This window comes from Gadus chalcogrammus, chromosome 11 (assembly GCF_026213295.1).
Source record: "Gadus chalcogrammus isolate NIFS_2021 chromosome 11, NIFS_Gcha_1.0, whole genome shotgun sequence".
Classification (NCBI taxonomy): domain Eukaryota; kingdom Metazoa; phylum Chordata; class Actinopteri; order Gadiformes; family Gadidae; genus Gadus; species Gadus chalcogrammus.
Genome location: NC_079422.1, coordinates 7,383,662 through 7,401,984, shown reverse-complemented (window position 1 = coordinate 7,401,984; position 18,323 = coordinate 7,383,662). Strand labels below are relative to the sequence as shown.

The 18,323-nt window shown below is 42.2% G+C and overlaps 3 protein-coding genes across 6 annotated transcripts; 1 reads left to right on the top strand and 2 right to left on the bottom strand.

Annotated features, from left to right (window-relative positions):
* The first annotated feature begins 18 nt into the window (after positions 1-18).
* Positions 19-2,421, top strand: pafah1b3 (platelet-activating factor acetylhydrolase, isoform Ib, gamma subunit). Of its 2 annotated transcripts, none has more exons than XM_056601912.1 (6): positions 19-86; positions 368-459; positions 679-768; positions 886-1,002; positions 1,143-1,265; positions 1,382-2,420. In XM_056601912.1, the coding sequence occupies exons 2-6, from the start codon at positions 379-381 to the stop codon at positions 1,640-1,642; spliced, it is 672 nt and encodes a 223-aa protein (XP_056457887.1). In that variant the 5' UTR covers positions 19-86; positions 368-378; the 3' UTR covers positions 1,643-2,420. The 2 variants fall into 2 exon arrangements, with proteins under 2 accessions (XP_056457887.1, XP_056457888.1); XM_056601913.1 differs by having other exon boundaries at positions 84-152; positions 1,382-2,421.
* Positions 2,422-2,429: 8 nt separating this feature from the next.
* On the bottom strand, positions 2,430-10,865 carry ceacam1 (CEA cell adhesion molecule 1). Of its 3 annotated transcripts, XM_056601904.1 has the most exons (15): positions 10,613-10,865; positions 10,078-10,380; positions 9,435-9,719; positions 9,065-9,328; positions 8,678-8,947; positions 8,188-8,439; positions 7,574-7,834; positions 6,771-7,022; positions 6,374-6,658; positions 5,802-6,053; positions 5,406-5,690; positions 4,834-5,085; positions 4,437-4,721; positions 3,836-4,090; positions 2,430-3,616 (listed from the first exon to the last, which is right to left on the bottom strand). In XM_056601904.1, the coding sequence occupies exons 1-15, from the start codon at positions 10,665-10,667 to the stop codon at positions 3,528-3,530; spliced, it is 3,645 nt and encodes a 1,214-aa protein (XP_056457879.1). In that variant the 5' UTR covers positions 10,668-10,865; the 3' UTR covers positions 2,430-3,527. The 3 variants fall into 3 exon arrangements, with proteins under 3 accessions (XP_056457879.1, XP_056457881.1, XP_056457880.1); XM_056601906.1 differs by lacking the exons at positions 4,437-4,721; positions 4,834-5,085; XM_056601905.1 differs by lacking the exons at positions 6,374-6,658; positions 6,771-7,022.
* Positions 10,866-12,539: 1,674 nt separating this feature from the next.
* LOC130391672 (carcinoembryonic antigen-related cell adhesion molecule 5-like) lies at positions 12,540-17,316 on the bottom strand. The gene is made up of 4 exons (XM_056601901.1): positions 16,971-17,316; positions 13,474-13,752; positions 12,835-13,098; positions 12,540-12,640 (listed from the first exon to the last, which is right to left on the bottom strand). The coding sequence occupies exons 1-4, from the start codon at positions 17,314-17,316 to the stop codon at positions 12,540-12,542; spliced, it is 990 nt and encodes a 329-aa protein (XP_056457876.1).
* Positions 17,317-18,323: the final 1,007 nt, after the last annotated feature.

Here is an 18,323-nt window from a genome sequence, read left to right as displayed (position 1 = left end):
TATTTGATTCATCCACAGTAATTGATGGTAGATTCCGGCTGTAGCGAAATTTTACTTCCAGGAACTGAATTAAAAGGCTGCACAAGGTATTTTTTTGTTTGGGCATATTTAACAGTATTCGTCAATCAATTCAAATGCAATATTATGCTTTGGTAATGTTGTACGCAGACAAATATTGTTTATGAGCAGATTACGTGATATTTTGTAGTTATTCGTGACAGCTCTCTCGCTGTTGTGATCTAGTGATTCAGCAGCCATTTCTCTCCGTCCTTATTTGATCACAATTAAAAGCTTATTGGAATTTGCGTGATTCCATTTGAACGAAAGGAGATACGCCAACAAAACCTGCCTGTTTTTGCCAACACAGATATCAAGGTGATGAGTGCAGGAGACTCAAATCCGGCCGCCACACCCACTCCTTGTGAGGACATTCAGGGAGATGGACGATGGATGTCTTTGGTGTGTGTCAATTATTATCTCGGCATTTATATGATCGAAATAATCAATAAATGTATTGGCTACTACTGTTATAGTGTCAAGTCTAAGACGTTGGTGTCATCTTCAGAAGCAACAAGCTATCAAGATCGACATTTATCATGGATCATTCACATATGAAATTGTTTTTTTGTTTATGGAAATCATTGCCATAAGTTGTTTGTTGTATCTGTTTTTCTGCAGCACAACCGTTTTGTATCCGACAGTAAAGACAAAGAGCCTGATGTGCTCTTTGTGGGGGACTCTCTTGTTCAGCTCATGCACCAGTTTGGGGTAAGAATACTAAAGATGCTTTATGTTTCATGGCAGGTGATTTATTTCCAGCTCAACTTCAAGCGTATTCAGCAACCGTGTATGACCACACTTATTGGACCTTATATATATGTGTAGGTATGGCGAGAACTCTTCTCTCCTCTCCATGCTCTTAACTTTGGGATCGGAGGTGATGCCACACAGCACGTTTTGTGGAGACTGAGCAATGGGGAATTGGACAACATCAGCCCAAAGGTAAACCTATGTTAAATAAATATAATAATATGCTTAATGTATCGTCACCACAATGGGGATTTCATGATATCCATTTCAGATCATTTTATGGAAATATAAATAATATTTTTGATTTGTTTTTATTCCTCTACTGTTTCCAGGTTGTGGTACTATGGGTAGGTACCAATAATCATGGCCACTCCGCCGAACAGATATGCGGAGGCCTCCTGGCCATTGTGCAAGTCATCAAGAACAAGCTGCCCAACGCCCGCATACTCGTGCTCGTAGGTTTAACTGTTTAAGAAAGTGTGTGTGTGTGTGGGTGTGCGTTTTAATGTTTGTGTGTGCATATGTATACATAAGTGTATTATAAGGGGATTGCATTTATCTGTTTATCTAGGGGATCCTCCCCAGAGGAAAGCTGCCCAACCCTCTCCGTGAACGCAACACCCAGGTGAACCATCTTGTCGCGGAGGCTGTATCATCCCTTCCCCATGCCTCATTCTTCAGCGTGGACCCAGGCTTCGTCCACTGCAACGGTAGCATCTCCCACCAGGACATGTACGATTACCTCCACCTCACCCCTCAGGCATACCAGGCTGTTTGCCAGCCCTTACACGCCCATCTCAAATCCATGCTGGACAAGCCAGCTGAGATCTGAGGGACAATCGCCCCAGCCATAGAATGCCCGCCCCCCCCCCGCTCGCAAACTAACACTACTTACTGCAGTGGTTCCTGGTCCTGATTGTGGAGAGCGTCTCACAATGATGTTGCTGTTAAGGGCCTTGAATAATGGCTGATATTCACATAGCCCTCTCTCCATGGTCAGGTTTGGTGGCCACTGCTGGTTATAATGGGACCATAAACCTTTTGGTGTTACAACATGCTACAACTTGGAGTTAAATGTGCTGCACTTAATCCCAGAATGTGTCTGTATAGAAGAATAGAACATAGTATCCATCCCTACTTACCTCCCCGTTCCCAATAACTTTTGCCTGTTTTTTATTTTATTTTCTCTGATGTGTTATTGTTTGCTTTAAGTTGACCAAATAATCTGTTTTCACATGACTATACTTGCACCATTAATCTCACCCTTTTTTCATTGTTTTACATTTTGTTATTTTATGTTTATGAAAAATTGGATTTACAGTTTTGATTTGAATGAGGATTGTTTGCTGCCAAGACAAAATGTGTGTTTGACTAGGATGTTGGATGTGTGTATTAGTTGTTGATTGTGCTACAAGTTCCTTCGACTCCCTTAAAACCAAGTGTGCTCTGTAAAAGGCTTCACATTACTGTGTAAATTGCTTTCAAACTCGGATAAGGATTGCTTTACTGAACTCTGCAAATGTTTCAGGGGACTGCTGTTTCTGTAATGTCACAGTGCATTAAAAGTGGGAAAAAAATATTGCTTGTTAAGAAATATTATTTACATGATATTTTTATATCTTTCTGTTTTTACCATTCAAACACACATTTTCATGGGCATTTCTGGATGTGATTTTTGAGCCTGAACAGAATAATGCAAACAACATATCTTTTAAATCTCACTATGCGGCATATTGCGTTAAACTACAACTTTTGTGTGCAAGGAAAATCATAACCACTAAAGGTTTGCATTCATGCAAAACTTGTGTGCTGACACCTACAAAAGGACCAAAACCCTGGCACATTGAAGGCCTTTGTTGTGATTCCACAGCAATGCTTGTAGGTCAGTATCATGTGGGTTCCCCTGGCAGGCATCTCCCATGCCTGCCAGAAATTATTCAATAGTATGAGCTATGGTTTTGCCGGCGCAGTTCTATTCTATGAATAATTACAAAAATAAGTGATAATATATGATCTTAGTAACCATAATTCCAATAACCTTAACACAAATTGAAAACCATAAATTAAGGGTAATGCCTCACTAGCAATATTTATAACAATTTATTGGAGATTGGAATACAATGTTGCACCAACATAACAAGAAAAACAAATCACCCCGATACCCGATATACAACAAAGGGAGATCAAAGTTGAGACACGTTTGTTTAATTGGATTAATTAAACTATAATAAACACTCAATACATAGATCACACAATACCCGTAATATATTTCCGATTAATACTTTTACAAATAAGATACAAATACTATGTCAATATATGGCAGAATAGATGTTCTGCCCTTAATCAAATTATTAAAAAATAATCAAACATATTGAAAATAATTTAAATAATGACATATCTTATAACCCAAGAATGTAGCAACTTTTAATTTCACAGATATTTTTTATAGGACTTTATATTGAAAAAATAGAGCTCATGATCACCTTCAATTATTGGCAAAGATTACAGTCCCTGAGAAACAACGAACGCATCATTTGATTTCTAAACTGCAATAACTGACTTGTTTTACTATTAACACCTACTCTCTTAGGAACAGTAAGTAGAGGGGAAAGAAAGAGAGAAATTACTGTTTTCCAACCCAAGCCATTCTTTTGTACATTTGGGATGGCAGTAGAGGGAGCAAGAGGACTCGTATACCTGCTCATGGTGAAGGCCCCTCAGTTGCCAAGCACGGGAACAGACAGTGCTGCAAGGATCATAAACAGCAACACGCCAGGAGAGGCCAATGAATGGCCAGGAGCGTCATCTAAGATGGGAGAGAAAGCCAAAGTTTTGTTTTATGTCCAGGTCTCTAATATCGTAGTTTCAGCTACTGTTCACAGAGACCCTCTAATGAGCTCTCTTATAATTACAAACATTATTGTGTCATTGTGAAGAGAAAAAGGTAAAACGTTGTTTTAAGCCATATCAAAATGAGAATTGTAACTAGAAACATAACACATAGAATTCCCAGCCTGCTACTCACTGATGGTAAGTGTTTTATTCTGGAACATGGAGATCTCAGTCACATTGTTATAAGCTTTGCACTTGTAGTTGATAACTTTTGGTGTTATGACCGATACAGGAAGTACTGGGCCACTCCCTTCGGCCGCTGGAACAGAGTCGATGAACCACTGGTATTGACTAGTTGGTCTGGAGTCCGCAGAGCATGTTAAAACCTTTATATCGGAGCCTAGGTTCATGACATCCGGGCCACTGATGCTCACGTTCCACGGTCCATCTGAGGAACACATTCAGGCACATAGTTTTGAGGCAAACATTAAAAACCCTGTGCAAACATTTTGGACACATTAACTGAATAATCTTGAAGGCTCAGTTTGTTGAGGTTTGATAGGATCCAATTGTTTCAGCATTACATAATATAGGGCTATTTGCCGGCAGTTCAGCGCTTTGTATAGTGTATTTTAATATATTTTTTATAGCATTTTTAATCCACCAACAAATCTCAAATAATGATAATAATTTCAAACAAATTTCCAAATGTCCAAATGTAAGTCGAACCAGAGAATCTTTGCTAACATACATAGTACAAATCATGGACACATCACTGTGGCGGCTATACTCACAGTTCACCAGCAGCTGGTGTTCAGGGCTGCTATGTTTGCGAAAAACGTTTTCGGCGACACACCGGTAGAAACCGTTGTCATAGGTCGTCACGGGACTGAAATGGAGGGAGTTGTTCATCATCGACATGTGCGATTTTCTGTTCGATGAGTTAGTGCCGTCGAGTGGAACTCCATCCTTGGTCCAAGATATGGAATCATAGAACCCGGCCACTGCGCAGCTCAGAGTGAAGTTGTGTGACTGAACGGGAAGCGAGTCCTCCTTGATCGCCACATGCTCAATACGCTCTGAGGAAACAAAGCGCATCCCCCTTAGAGTGGGATCATTGTACATTGATGTTGAACAACTCCAACAGATATGGGACAAACATGACATTGAGGGTCGCCAGGGGTCTCTTACCGAGGACCCAAAGCTTCGTGAAACTTGTGCTGTTTTTCCCAGTGACATTGTTCAGGGCCAGGCAGGTGTATGCTCCACTCATGTTTAAACTTAGAGGACCAGTTTCAAGAATGGAATCATTCCCTACAAGGTCTCCTCTGTAGTACCAGTGGTAGTAGCTTGGAGGGTAGGAGGAGGCCATGCACTTGAAGACCACATTATCTCCTGTCTCAGCTACACCAGGCCCCGTAATGTTGGGATTATATGGTCCAACTGGAAAGGCAGAACATCATGGGCAAGTAAACATGACAGTTGGGGGCTACAAACACACACACAATTGGTTTATTGATACACCAAATTCAACTTTAACATATTTCTAAGGTCATGTTTTGTATACAATGATGGCATACCATTGAAGTTGTCAATACTTTCTTATGTAATCTGTATCGCAACAGTCAGCAGTCCAAACTTTTATGCAATTTCAAATAATTTCAAACAAATTTCCAAATGTCCAAATGTAAGTCGAACCAGAGAATCTTTGCTAACATACATAGTACAAATCATGGACACATCACTGTGGCGGCTATACTCACAGTTCACCAGCAGCTGGTGTTCAGGGCTGCTATGTTTGCGAACAACGTTTTCGGCGACACACCGGTAGAAACCGTTGTCATAGGTCGTCACGGGACTGAAATGGAGGGAGTTGTTCATCATCGACATGTGCGATTTTCTGTTCGATGAGTTAGTGCCGTCGAGTGGAACTCCATCCTTGGTCCAAGATATGGAATCATAGAACCCGGCCACTGCGCAGCTCAGAGTGAAGTTGTGTGACTGAACGGGAAGCGAGTCCTCCTTGATCGCCACATGCTCAATACGCTCTGAGGAAACAAGCGCATCCCCCTTAGAGTGGGATCATTGTACATTGATGTCGAACAACTCCAACAGATATGGGACAAACATGACATTGAGGGTCGCTAGGGGTCTCTTACCGATGACCCTAAGCTTTGTGAAACTTGTGCTGTTTTTCCCAGTGACATTGTTCAGGGCCAGGCAGGTGTATGCTCCACTCATGTTTAAACTTAGAGGACCAGTTTCAAGAATGGAATCATTCCCTACAAGGTCTCCTCTGTAGTACCAGTGGTAGTAGCTTGGAGGGTAGGAGGAGGCCATGCACTTGAAGACCACATTATCTCCTGTCTCAGCTACACCAGGCCCCGTAATGTTGGGATTATATGGTCCAACTGGAAAGGCAGAACATCATGGGCAAGTAAACATGACAGTTGGGGGCTACAAACACACACACAATTGGTTTATTGATACACCAAATTCAACTTTAACATATTTCTAAGGTCATGTTTTGTATACAATGATGGCATACCATTGAAGTTGTCAATACTTTCTTATGTAATCTGTATCGCAACAGTCAGCAGTCCAAACTTTTATGCAATTTCAAATAATTTCAAACAAATTTCCAAATGTCCAAATGTAAGTCGAACCAGAGAATCTTTGCTAACATACATAGTACAAATCATGGACACATCACTGTGGCGGCTATACTCACAGTTCACCAGCAGCTGGTGTTCAGGGCTGCTATGTTTGCGAACAACGTTTTCGGCGACACACCGGTAGAAACCGTTGTCATAGGTCGTCACGGGACTGAAATGGAGGGAGTTGTTCATCATCGACATGTGCGATTTTCTGTTCGATGAGTTAGTGCCGTCGAGTGGAACTCCATCCTTGGTCCAAGATATGGAATCATAGAACCCGGCCACTGCGCAGCTCAGAGTGAAGTTGTGTGACTGAACGGGAAGCGAGTCCTCCTTGATCGCCACATGCTCAATACGCTCTGAGGAAACAAAGCGCATCCCCCTTAGAGTGGGATCATTGTACATTGATGTCGAACAACTCCAACAGATATGGGACAAACATGACATTGAGGGTCGCTAGGGGTCTCTTACCGAGGACCCTAAGCTTCGTGAAACTTGTGCTGTTTTTCCCAGTGACATTGTTCAGGGCCAGGCAGGTGTATGCTCCACTCATGTTTAAACTTAGAGGACCAGTTTCAAGAATGGAATCATTCCCTACAAGGTCTCCTCTGTAGTACCAGTGGTAGTAGCTTGGAGGGTAGGAGGAGGCCATGCACTTGAAGACCACATTATCTCCTGTCTCAGCTACACCAGGCCCCGTAATGATGGGAGTATTTGGTCCAACTGGAAAGGCAGAACATCATGGGCAAGTAAACATGACAGTTGGGGGCTACAAACACACACAATTGGTTTATTGATACACCAAATTAAACTTTAACATATTTCTAAGGTCATGTTTTGTATACAATGATGGCATACCATTGAAGTTGTCAATGCTTTCTTATGTAATCTGTATCGCAACAGTCAGCAGTCCAAACTTTTATGCAAGGACCCCGGGTGTGGCGAAACTTGTGGGCCAACTCAGGTATGCAAATACTCACATTGTGGTCCTTGCGTACCAAGATGGGTGTGGAGAGTAACCACAAAGACATAAGATATAACCTAACCCGCTTGGAGTCCTAACCACGAGACTGTCAGATTACCTTGGTGACTAGTGAAGCTGTGTTCCCTCAACAAGACATCTATCTTAACCATATTTTCACTACAATACAGCCCTACCTCCAAGGTAGGCTATGGTACTAAACTAGTTCACTACAGCTTGCAATGGGCCGTCTAAAATATTAAGCTGATAAGCGCTAAACTTTGCCTCTTTTTCTTCTTAGTGTGCTACTCACAAATGACATGGAGTCTGTATTCGGGGCTGGTCATGTTGCTCACAGCGTTGATTGCTGAACATTGGTAGTTCCCGTTGTCCCGTTTTTGGACGGGTTTGAAGTTGAGCATGTGATTGTACATGGTGGTGGTGTTCAAGGCCTCTCCGTCCTTCATCCAGTGAACATCTTCCACCACCCCCGTGGCGTCACACGTCAGCGTGAACGCGAGCCCTTCCATAGCGGAGGTTGAGTTTCCCTTGATTTTGACGTCTGTTATAGGATCTGCAAGACAAGCAAACCAAGATAGGGAGCAACGTCAAGCGTTTTTCCATGTCTACAAAGACCTCATGATCAAGTTGTTATTCATTGTACGTCAATGAATAACAAAAAATAACCAAAAAAAGTGGTGTCTAGTGGTTCGGATGTTCGACCCCAGCCTATAGGCTTTGGGTCTGAACACCGATGTCCATGAGCAGGACGCCTTTCCCTGATCTGCTCATCAATGTCACATTGCAGTGTCTGGGAAATGGCTTAATAGTGGAGAAAATAAATAGAACCAGATTCCCATCTGGGATCAATAAAGTTTGTAATTACAGTAGTCGCTTAGAGTAAAAACAACGAGCATGAATAGTTACCGTAAACGGTGAGCATGGTATAGGCCGTTGAGTTGCAGCCGGTGATATTGTTGAAGGCCATGCAGATGTATTTCCCGCTCATTGCTGTGGTCAGATTCTTGGTGATGTACTGGGAGGCGTTGGCCACCAGAGAGCCATTGAAGTACCAGCTGTATTGGCTCGGGGGCTCGGAAGACGATGAGCAGTCGAAGGTCACCTGATCTCCTGCCAGACCTACGGACGGCCCCCGGATAGCAACCGCCTCAGGGCCATCTGCGAGGGCAAAGACCATGGTTGGACAGGAAGTGTCCAATCATGTCCAACAATTCATTCATTGAATTCCTCAAGTGAGTCTGCTCCCATTCATACGTCCACGGCTCATAAGGATTGTTATGTACCCGTATACAGCATGAGGTGAGTAGAAATACATTGCATGCATCCGTCCATCCGACACTAACACACGCACAAACACACACACACCCGTAGAAAGACCTGATAGATTTGTACTTACAGTTAACAATGAGCCTGTAAGGACTACTTGTCATGTTGCTCACGAAATTGAATGCCTGACAATTATAGTCCACAGCATCTTGTTTAGTGACTGAGTCAAGGGTCAGACTTCGGTTTCTCAGCGATGTCATGTTATGCGTCATCATGGCGGTGCCGTTCTTCCACCATGATATGGAATCTACACTCCCGTTCACGTCACAGCTCAAAGTGACCGACTGGCCCAGGATCACGGGCCCCCCCGTACGACTAACGGAAACATGGTAAATAGGGTCTAGGGAGGGAAAGGTACAACTTCTGTGAATGAACACTGTATGCCTTCATGGTGATGCTAAGTACGTGATTCGAGCATCGAAATACAGCATTGTTTAAAAATGCATTCAGCTCTTACCCAAAATTCGGACCATTGTCTTGACGCTGTTGTACCTGCATGTCACAGGGTTGTAAAGAAGACACATGTAATATCCTGTTTGGTTTTCCTTGGTGTGAATAAGGTGAATCTCTGGGCCAGACAAGCTAAGGTCCATGTCATTAAAGAACCAGTGGACAGTCGCCGGGGGGCTGGACTCAGCGTGACAGGACAGCGTGAGGTTGGAGCCCGTCTTGTAAGCGACCATCATTGGCCTGGGGACCATCTTTGGGTTACTCGGACCGTCTGGCCAGGAACACAAAGCACTGTTACTTTGATACAGTTGTCATCAACAATACACAACATCTTTTATTTGATCCAGGACTTTTTGTTGCTCAACATTGGAACGTACAGCTGATGTGCAACAGGATGAGGGCACTCGATTCACGGCTCACGCCATTGAACACCGTGCACATGAAGGGTCCCCGGTCGTATCGGGTCACATTGGCGATGGTGAGAACAGCGCCTCCGCCACTAAACAGAACCCCGTCAGCATCCTGCGGGACCACAGAGCCGTTGTTGGTCCAGACATAAGACAGGGAGGAGCCGTTGGAGACGGAGCAGTTGAAGACTGCCGAGTCATTGAACTCGACCAAATGGGCTGCGTTGGCGCTCAGGGTAACGTTTGAAATGAGCTCTGTGGAAGCAGAGAAGGAAAGCGTGAGAAATCAACTTTAATTTGACTTTGTCATCATATGTTGCAGGAGCTGGATAGAGGGATAGTGTTTTGACTTGACAGACTTTGACTGCTGTATTTGGAGGCAAGCCCCTTTTCTTTCTTCCCTTTGGGAAATTATTTTCACAACGACTAAAATTATTTTCACAACTGAGCAAACTACTATTTGCTCAGAATCAACTTCAATGTTGTCAGAAGGTTATTGTTGCACCGTATTATATTGATAATTATATCGATGTGTACATGTACATTTATATGTATACGCATGGATAGTGTAGATTAAATACCTGTATATGTACATGTACGTGAAGTGACCTACCTTGGACAGACAATGCGATCTCTACTTCAAAAGATGGCTCCCCTCCTGTTAGTTTATATATTCCCGAGTCGGACATTTGTAGAGACTTGATGGACAGCTCTGCTGAGGTCCGGTTGAATGTTATCCTTTCTTGCCAAGGAGGAAATATGAAACTTCCACCATCATACATGATCAAAATGGGAATTGATTCAAATAGCCAGGTCCCAACAATGATTGTGGTTTGGTTGGATAGGCTCAATGTCACATCGCTACCAACAGGTAAAGGGTTCCGAGAAGCAATGATCGACTTGCCACAGGCTGGATCTAGGGAAGGAGAACAGTATTCATATTCTGTTGTATCTTGTTTTGTCTCAAAATCCCAGAGATCAGGAACAATGATTGAAAGCGGTTAACAATTCGGAAATATTCCAACACAAGTTCTTTTTTTACCGTTTATCCAGTCTTATACATCATACATCATCCATTAGAGATTAGTGCCAAATTAAACATTTCCTCTTATTGCACTATTCATATCTCAAATCCTATGTAACCTCACCTGCTGCAATTGTGAGCAGTATGATAGTCAGGAACGTTGCCATTGGATACTCCATGTTAGTCCTGCTAAAGTTGTAACGCTTCTGACATAAGATCTCCTTCTCTTCCAGCAAAATGACTCTAAGTCCGACTTGATTTGGCCCTATAGTTAGCTATTGTGTCTCTGCAGTAACCTTATGATCAAATATTTGCTCAACATCCCAGTTTTGTGGTCTCATGGTCTCTAACTGCTCACACCCACATAAAGCCAATGCCTTGTTTTGCCATGGTCGGAGGTGACATAATGTTATTAGTAGATGCAACAAGGCGGGTCCATGGACATTTACTGTAAACCGTTGGTCATTTAATAGGGACAGGTGCGTGAGGATACATTTTTTTATCATACTTGTCATGTGGCGCACACACCTTGGTGATTGTTCCAGAACAATACAAAAGTAAATAAGGGGCCCATCGAAAACTTTGCCTTGTAATTTTGAGAAATATTAACTTAACATGAATGTCAATAATACCTGTTTAGACAGGTATTAAATAAAATAAATGAAGTTGCTTATTCAAAATTAATATTTGAGGAATGTATTTTAGCAAAACTGTTTCATATATATGAGTGATTACATTCATATTCATGGGAGTGTCTGCTGATGACAAATGTAATGACCATTTATCAAACCCTGAGTCTATTTGCTTTTCCAAAGAATGATATTGGAAAGAAGTCCTTCCCCCTTGACACATTTGTCTTTCCCTCTCCCTCTCTTTTCTCTCCTTTCTCTCTCCTTTACTTTTTTTCTTGCTATTTCTCTCTCTAATCTTCACATATACACACACACGTACGACAAAAATATATATTATTTCTAATAGTGTTTATGCCTTTCCATATTTGCACATGTTTTTACCCATTCTCATAGTAGATGAAATGTAGAGGAAATGCAAAAGTTAATTGTGCCTTACAAAATAAGTAAGATAATTTAAATTCATAATACTGATGAAGTTTTACCTATGTGCTACGTATGAAGTGTACAAATGATCCTATTTGAACATAAATATCTGTCCATTTTTCAAAATAGGAAAACAACATACTTTAGCTTTATTTGCTGAAATATTATTTAGAAGCACATTGTAAATGCAATGATCAGGAATAATATATAAAACTATCCAGGAATACAACTATTTGATGATTCAGAATTTTTTATTACATTTATTTACAAAATAATACACACATAGTGGAATCTAAGTAATTAAGTAATATTAATACAAATTGTTTTATCCCCAAGTTATTTTACTTGTTTTTAATGCACCCAAAATAATGGTTGGCCTAATGCTACCTGATTATAATAACTAATGTTTTTATGAAAATTAATAATAATACATTCCTGTCTATATCTTTTCATCTATACAAGTGAAGTCAATTTAAATATCTGAAAAACCAAATTCAAACAAAAAAGCTGTGTGTAGGCCGAATAAAGTTAAAGATTAAACAGAATATATATTTTTTACCATTTAGCTTTGGATAGTACCAACAGTTTTATAACATAACAGCAGGGTAAGGGATTATCTAAAGGTTATCTGTGAAACAAAGAGATGAAAATAAAGTTAGTAGTCATGTAAAGCCGTACTGGTGATAACGCAGTGTGTGTCTAGTATGTTTAATCAACTACAATAGGGCTCAAACATATTTTTCCAGTTTACGCATTAACGCACTGTTAATGTTTAACTAGGGCTTCACAATTGAGTGTTTACAACACAAGTTGCCCACCATGCCAACAGCATGACCCTTATTATTCAAACCTTCCTCACGATGAAAGGCCTTCAAGTTCGGCTTCAAAACAGCTTTCATGTTCCATTGACACATTAGTGAGCTGAATCATAATACAGGAAAGTAATAACCTGTTATAACAGATCCCGACTCTATACTGTAGTGCCAGTAATGCCGGTTAGTTTGCATAGGACTTGCCTGAAAACGTTGATAGGAAGGCAGACATAGACAGGAAGGGCAGGAGCCACACAGTCACTCCACGCTGCTCTGATCCTGATGCTAAGGAGAGAAGAAAAGCAACGAACACAACTGAAGATGGATGAATTTATAGCTGGGTGCTATATAGATGAATGAATGAATGGCTGAATATATCTAAGGACAGTGGATAGATGGATGTGTTAGATGGATAGATATTTGAGGAAACTATGACAACTAAATAGCAATGCATATGCATAGATTGCAGAGATTCCTACCTATGTTGATGGACTTGGTGATGTTGCTGTACAATTGGGTGACGTTGTTGTAGGCCAGACAGGAGTACAGCCCGCTGTCCTTCTCACTGACGCTGTAGAGCTTCAAGTCTGGGCCGGTGGTAGTAAGGCGGTCTCCCTGGAAGGCCCACTGGAGCTGGGCGCGGGGGTTAGACTGTGCTGAGCAGGACACGTTCAGGTCACTTCCCAAGAGAAAGTCGCTGATGTTCTGCCCATTGCATCTGAGCTCCATGTGGTCCGGACCATCTGAGGCAAGGAGGAGAAGGGTACAGAGGATTAGGGAAGTAGGCTGGACTGGGGAGAATGAAATCTATGAATCTATCCATCTATCCATCTATCTATCTATACGATCTATCTAACTTTCTATCCATCAATATTTGTATCTAACCATCCACCCATCCATCTATTTATGAATCCATCTATCCATCCACCTATTTATCCGACAATTTCTGTATTAATTCACCCATTCATCCATCCAACTATTTATTTTTTCATTCATCCACACAATCAACCTATCCATCTATCTCTTTACCTTATATTCATAATTTAATAATTTTTTGTTTATTATTATATTGCTATTTCAAATGAAACAGGAGAGGGTGAAGTTAGCTATCTACTCACAGTAGATAGTGAGGTTCAGCGATTGGCTGATTTCACTGCTGACGGCGTTGGACACATTGCACATGAGCGGCCCCTGATCGTAGCGGGTCATGTTGAGGATGGTCAGGGTGGAGCCTCCGGCGCCGATCTGTACCCAGTTGCCCACGGTGACCACCGAGCTGCCGTTCATCCAGAGGAAGGAGGGGGAGGAGCCCTTGGCCGAGCAGGTGAAAACTGCAGAGTCTCGGAACTCCACGAAAACAGTATCATTGGTCTTCAGTTCAACATTGGAGATGGCCTCTGTGGGGGGGGGAGAGAGAGAGAGAGAGAGAGAGAGAGAGAGAGAGAGAGAGAGAGAGAGAGAGAGAGAGAGAGAGAGAGAGAGAGAGAGAGAGACAGAGAGAGAGAGAGACAGAGAGACAGAGAGACAGAGAGACGGAGAGAGGGAGTGAACGTTATAGGGTTAATGAAGGTGTTTGGACGTATGGGTGATATTGACACAGCATAATTGGGTGCCGTAGTACTGATAAGGTACAGAGATTGCTTTGAGCCACCCCTTACCCTTCATTCATAAGGGCAGAGGAGAGAGAAGGAGATAAAGAAGGAGTGGGAGAGCGAAAGAGAGGGAGTAGAAAGGTTAAGAGGGGGTTTGTGAATGACTCAGAAAGAGTAGAAGAAACGGTCTGAATAGATTTCATCACCATTCATAATAAGTCATTGTGATGACTATCTATCCATTGATCAATCTATTGACCAACCTATCTGTCTCACATGAGTGCACATTTACACAAAAAACATGCCCTGAGGATGACATTAAATTTATGTTTAGTCAGAATACATTTAACCTAAGCCACTAGCAGGACCCCATCAATGGAGCTGTGGTAGCTGCTTTAGGTGCTCTGTTTGCACATCGACGATGACCCTACATGGTCTGGCCACACAGGTAAGATGGTCAAACCAGCTCGGCAACGGCTCTTCCAACGGCAGAGAGCCCAGCCCAAAAGGACATCTACCACACACGCTTCCTCATAAAAACTTGCAGGATTATTAAGGACTCCTACCACCCAGCACATCAACTTTTCAGTCTGCTGCCTTCTTGCAGGCCAAACTGGTACCGGTACTGGTACCACCTGCAGACTGAAGATCTGTTTGTATCCCAGAGTTTCCATCAGGCGTCTTAACAGTCTGTGATTTCTTAAATGCACATGTCCCTTCCTGACTTTATATTCTACCTCATAATTTAATATAACTTTGACTTGTGACATAAAAAGATTTGCATGCAATTGGATTTTGGAATTTTTATCATTGGATTTATTTTCTTATTTTTTTACCCTGTAACCATTTACCCTGTATACCATATACTGATTGCTTTCTTGTTCTTATGACCGGATCACCAACTGAGTATCGTCCAGTAGATCTGCTGTGCCAGTGCATTGAGCAGTTCAAGGACTGGATGTGCCAACATTTTCTCCAACTAAATAAGGACAAAACTGAGATAATTGTTTTTGTTTGCAAAGATTAAAGACTGAATGTTAGCCTACACCTTGACGCCCTCTCCTTGAAAACAAAAACCAAGCCAGACATCTTGGTGTTATTATGGATTCAGATCTAAATTCAAGAGCCACGTCAAGTCAGTGACAGGGTCGGCCTACTATCACCTGAAAAACATAACAAGACAGGGGAATCATGTCAACACAAGACATTGAAGAGCGTCCATGCATTGCTTACTAATAGGTCTGATTATTGTAATGGTATATTTGCAGGCCTTCCAAAAAGCTCTCAGGCAGCTATAGCTTGTTCAGAATGCAACTGCTTATAACGACTTATAACAAAAACCAAAAATTTGATCACAATACACCAATCCTCCAATCCTTGCATTGGCTCCCGGTAAATCAGAGAATTTAATTCAAAATACTGCTGCCCACCTATGAATCAATAAACGGCCAAAGAATATCACTGAAATGCTTTTGCTATATGAACCCTCTAGACCTTAAAGATCAACGGGTACCAGTCAGCTTATTGTTCCCAGTCATAACAAAACTTGGAAGAGCAGGTTTCAACTACTACTGGGAAATGACCACAGATAGCTGGAATAAACTATCTGAAGATCTGAGATAAGCTCCAACCCTGTCTACATTTAAGGCAAGGCTTAAAACTTTTATGTTTATAATGAAATTATAACTTATTATGATTATAACTTATCGTTTTTTTCAATTGTCTCTTGACCTCATGAATTCTTTTAAATCATGTTTTGATGTCTCTTCTTTTAAATACAATTGTTAAATTTAATTTATAATTATTTTGCAAAAAAGTCTGCCTTGTCTATGGAATGTGCTATATAAATAAAGTTGACTTAAAGTGACCTTACTTGCATGCTAGACTGTTGATATGTTTGTTTCAGTTGATTGTATGATTAGTTCCTTTGTGTTTAATGTGAGGGTGTGATCCCAACAGATGAGCTTACCAGGTCGCAGCTAGGTTTACAAATCAATAGTGGACCACTCCTGTTCCTGCTCCGACTCACATGTGTGTTCATGTGAGTCGTTGTCTTCTTAAGTTTTGTGAAGTTAAATGAAAAATGAATGACTTGTCTTCTGCATTCAAACCCTGTTTAGATGGCTTTTTTTTTAGGGAATCTGTGTAGGGGAGGGGGGGGGGGGGGGGGGGGGGGGGGGTTGGACAGCATCCATGCTACTGACTGGTTCCCCTAGGCCGGCAAATATCTTAATATCTAATGCCAGAGGGGCAAAGCCCTGATTAGGCCTACACTTGTTTCGCCCTAACCCTTCCCTGTGGGGCCTTTGGGGCCCATTCACCCATACAAGGCCTGTGTAGCCTACTGGTCCCTTTGAGATCAACTCCTCGTTTCTGGTGAGAGCTGAGAGAACAGCATTAAAGGACAACTCAAAGACTTTTGCCCACAAAACATCTTGGGGTGTTTGATTTTGAGTCTGGAGGAAAGTTATGCGTATGTGTTAATGTCCCTCCCTGTTTTCATGTTTCTTTGCATGCTAGACTGTTGTGTTTGTTTGAGTTGATGGGATGATGAGTTAATTGGTGCGCATGTTGAATGAGGGTGTGATCCCTACTGATGGTGGCAGTTAGGTTTACAAATCAATAGTGGACCACACCTTGGTGGCCTTCTCCTGCTCAGACACAAGTGTAGTGTGATCATGTGAGTTTCCTACCCCTAAGTTTCGTTTAGTTAAATGTTAAATAAATGACTTGTCTTCTCCGTTCAAACCCTTTTGGGATGGCTTCATTTGTTGGAATCTGAGTAGGGAGGGAACGTCGTCCATGTAACTTGCCTATTCCCCTCGGCTGGCCATATTTATCTTAACATTTATTTTGATTAGTATTTTTGCCTAGCACTTTTTATCTTTTTGGAATATTATGCCCTCAGTATGTAGTTGCCGTTCCTAAGAATCTCAGTTCCCGGTCTGCCTCTGTGTGGTTCTATGTTTCAATAAGACTCGCCTTGACCAAACACAGACAACAAACAACCGTGTCAGTCTCACCCAGTACAGTGATGGTGATGCTAGCGGTCAGCGCCGAGTCGGTGCTCTTCACGGTGTAGACACCCGCGTCGGCCAGCGTGACGGAGCGGAGTGTCAGGGTGTTGGTGGCCGTGTCCACCGAGGCTCTGCCGGTGTAGCTGGGGAACACAGCGGCCTGAGAGCCCAGCCAGTTGAGGATGACCGCGGTGCCCAGGGACCAGCTCCCGCTGGTGACCACGGTGGCCGGGGACACCGCAAGCACCAGCGTCTGGCCCACGAGGACAGGGTTGGAGGACGGCTTAACCTCCGCCGCCCCGGAGGACAGGGTCGCTTTGGGGTGAGGGGTGAAGGGGAGGGAAGACAACATTAGTACCGCTTGTTGTACTGCAGTAAATAAATAAATAAAACACACTCCTATTTGAAATCTACAGGTTATTTTCCATCAAGCAGAGATTGAGGTTCCAAAGGGGAACATCGATTAAATGTGGAGGTGCCTACCTTGCATCAGAAGCAGCAGGAAAATGGACGTTCTTCCACCTGTAGTCTCCATTTTGTATTGGCAGTCTGGAAATGTCCCTGAGATCCCCCCACTAATATACTTGTGTTGACCATGTCCAGCCCCCTACTCATTCTGGTAAAACAGCAGCAATTTTGTTACCTCCTAAACCCTTATTTGAGGTTCAATCTTCTAAGCCTTCCTTAAATACTATACAAATAGCAAACCGTCAATAAGTCGATAAATTGTGACACAAGGTATGCTCGACGTTTAAGGAGTGGCAGAGCCCCTTATTATATGTGTTTATAACAAAGTTTTTCACTTTATTTCACTGTATTATAGGCATGATTAAGGCCTATACAATTATAAAAAGTAGCTGTTTGGACCCAAACAATGTTCTTGGTATAAAAAACCTTATTTTATAATAGTTTCCAATGGAAAACTGAATTGCATTCAGCAGCAATCATTTCACAACTCCTTGACATACACCCTCAATGTGAAGCTGCATGTCCACTGGCCGTGTGTGGCATGTAAACAAAGCTCATGTTCAACTCCTATCTGCAGTCTCAGTTATGGAGAAATGTGTAGCCTTTTCTGTCAGTCAATACCACCACCTCGTTAAACATACACATTCGGCAGGCCCCTCACGTAAACACCCGTAGCATTGTCCGGGTGGTTATCTAGTAGCAGCACACTCCAGGGCCCTGACACATTGGGAGAAAGAGATTAATGACCAGGGTTAGTGATTTGTGGACAGAGAATGAGTAAGGGCTGTTATCACCTCAAGGGTCGAGCTAATGTAAAGGAGAATGTAGGCCCTATAGGAGACAACAGAAGTTCACTGTGGAAAAATATTGAAGGGGAAATGCTTTGATGCC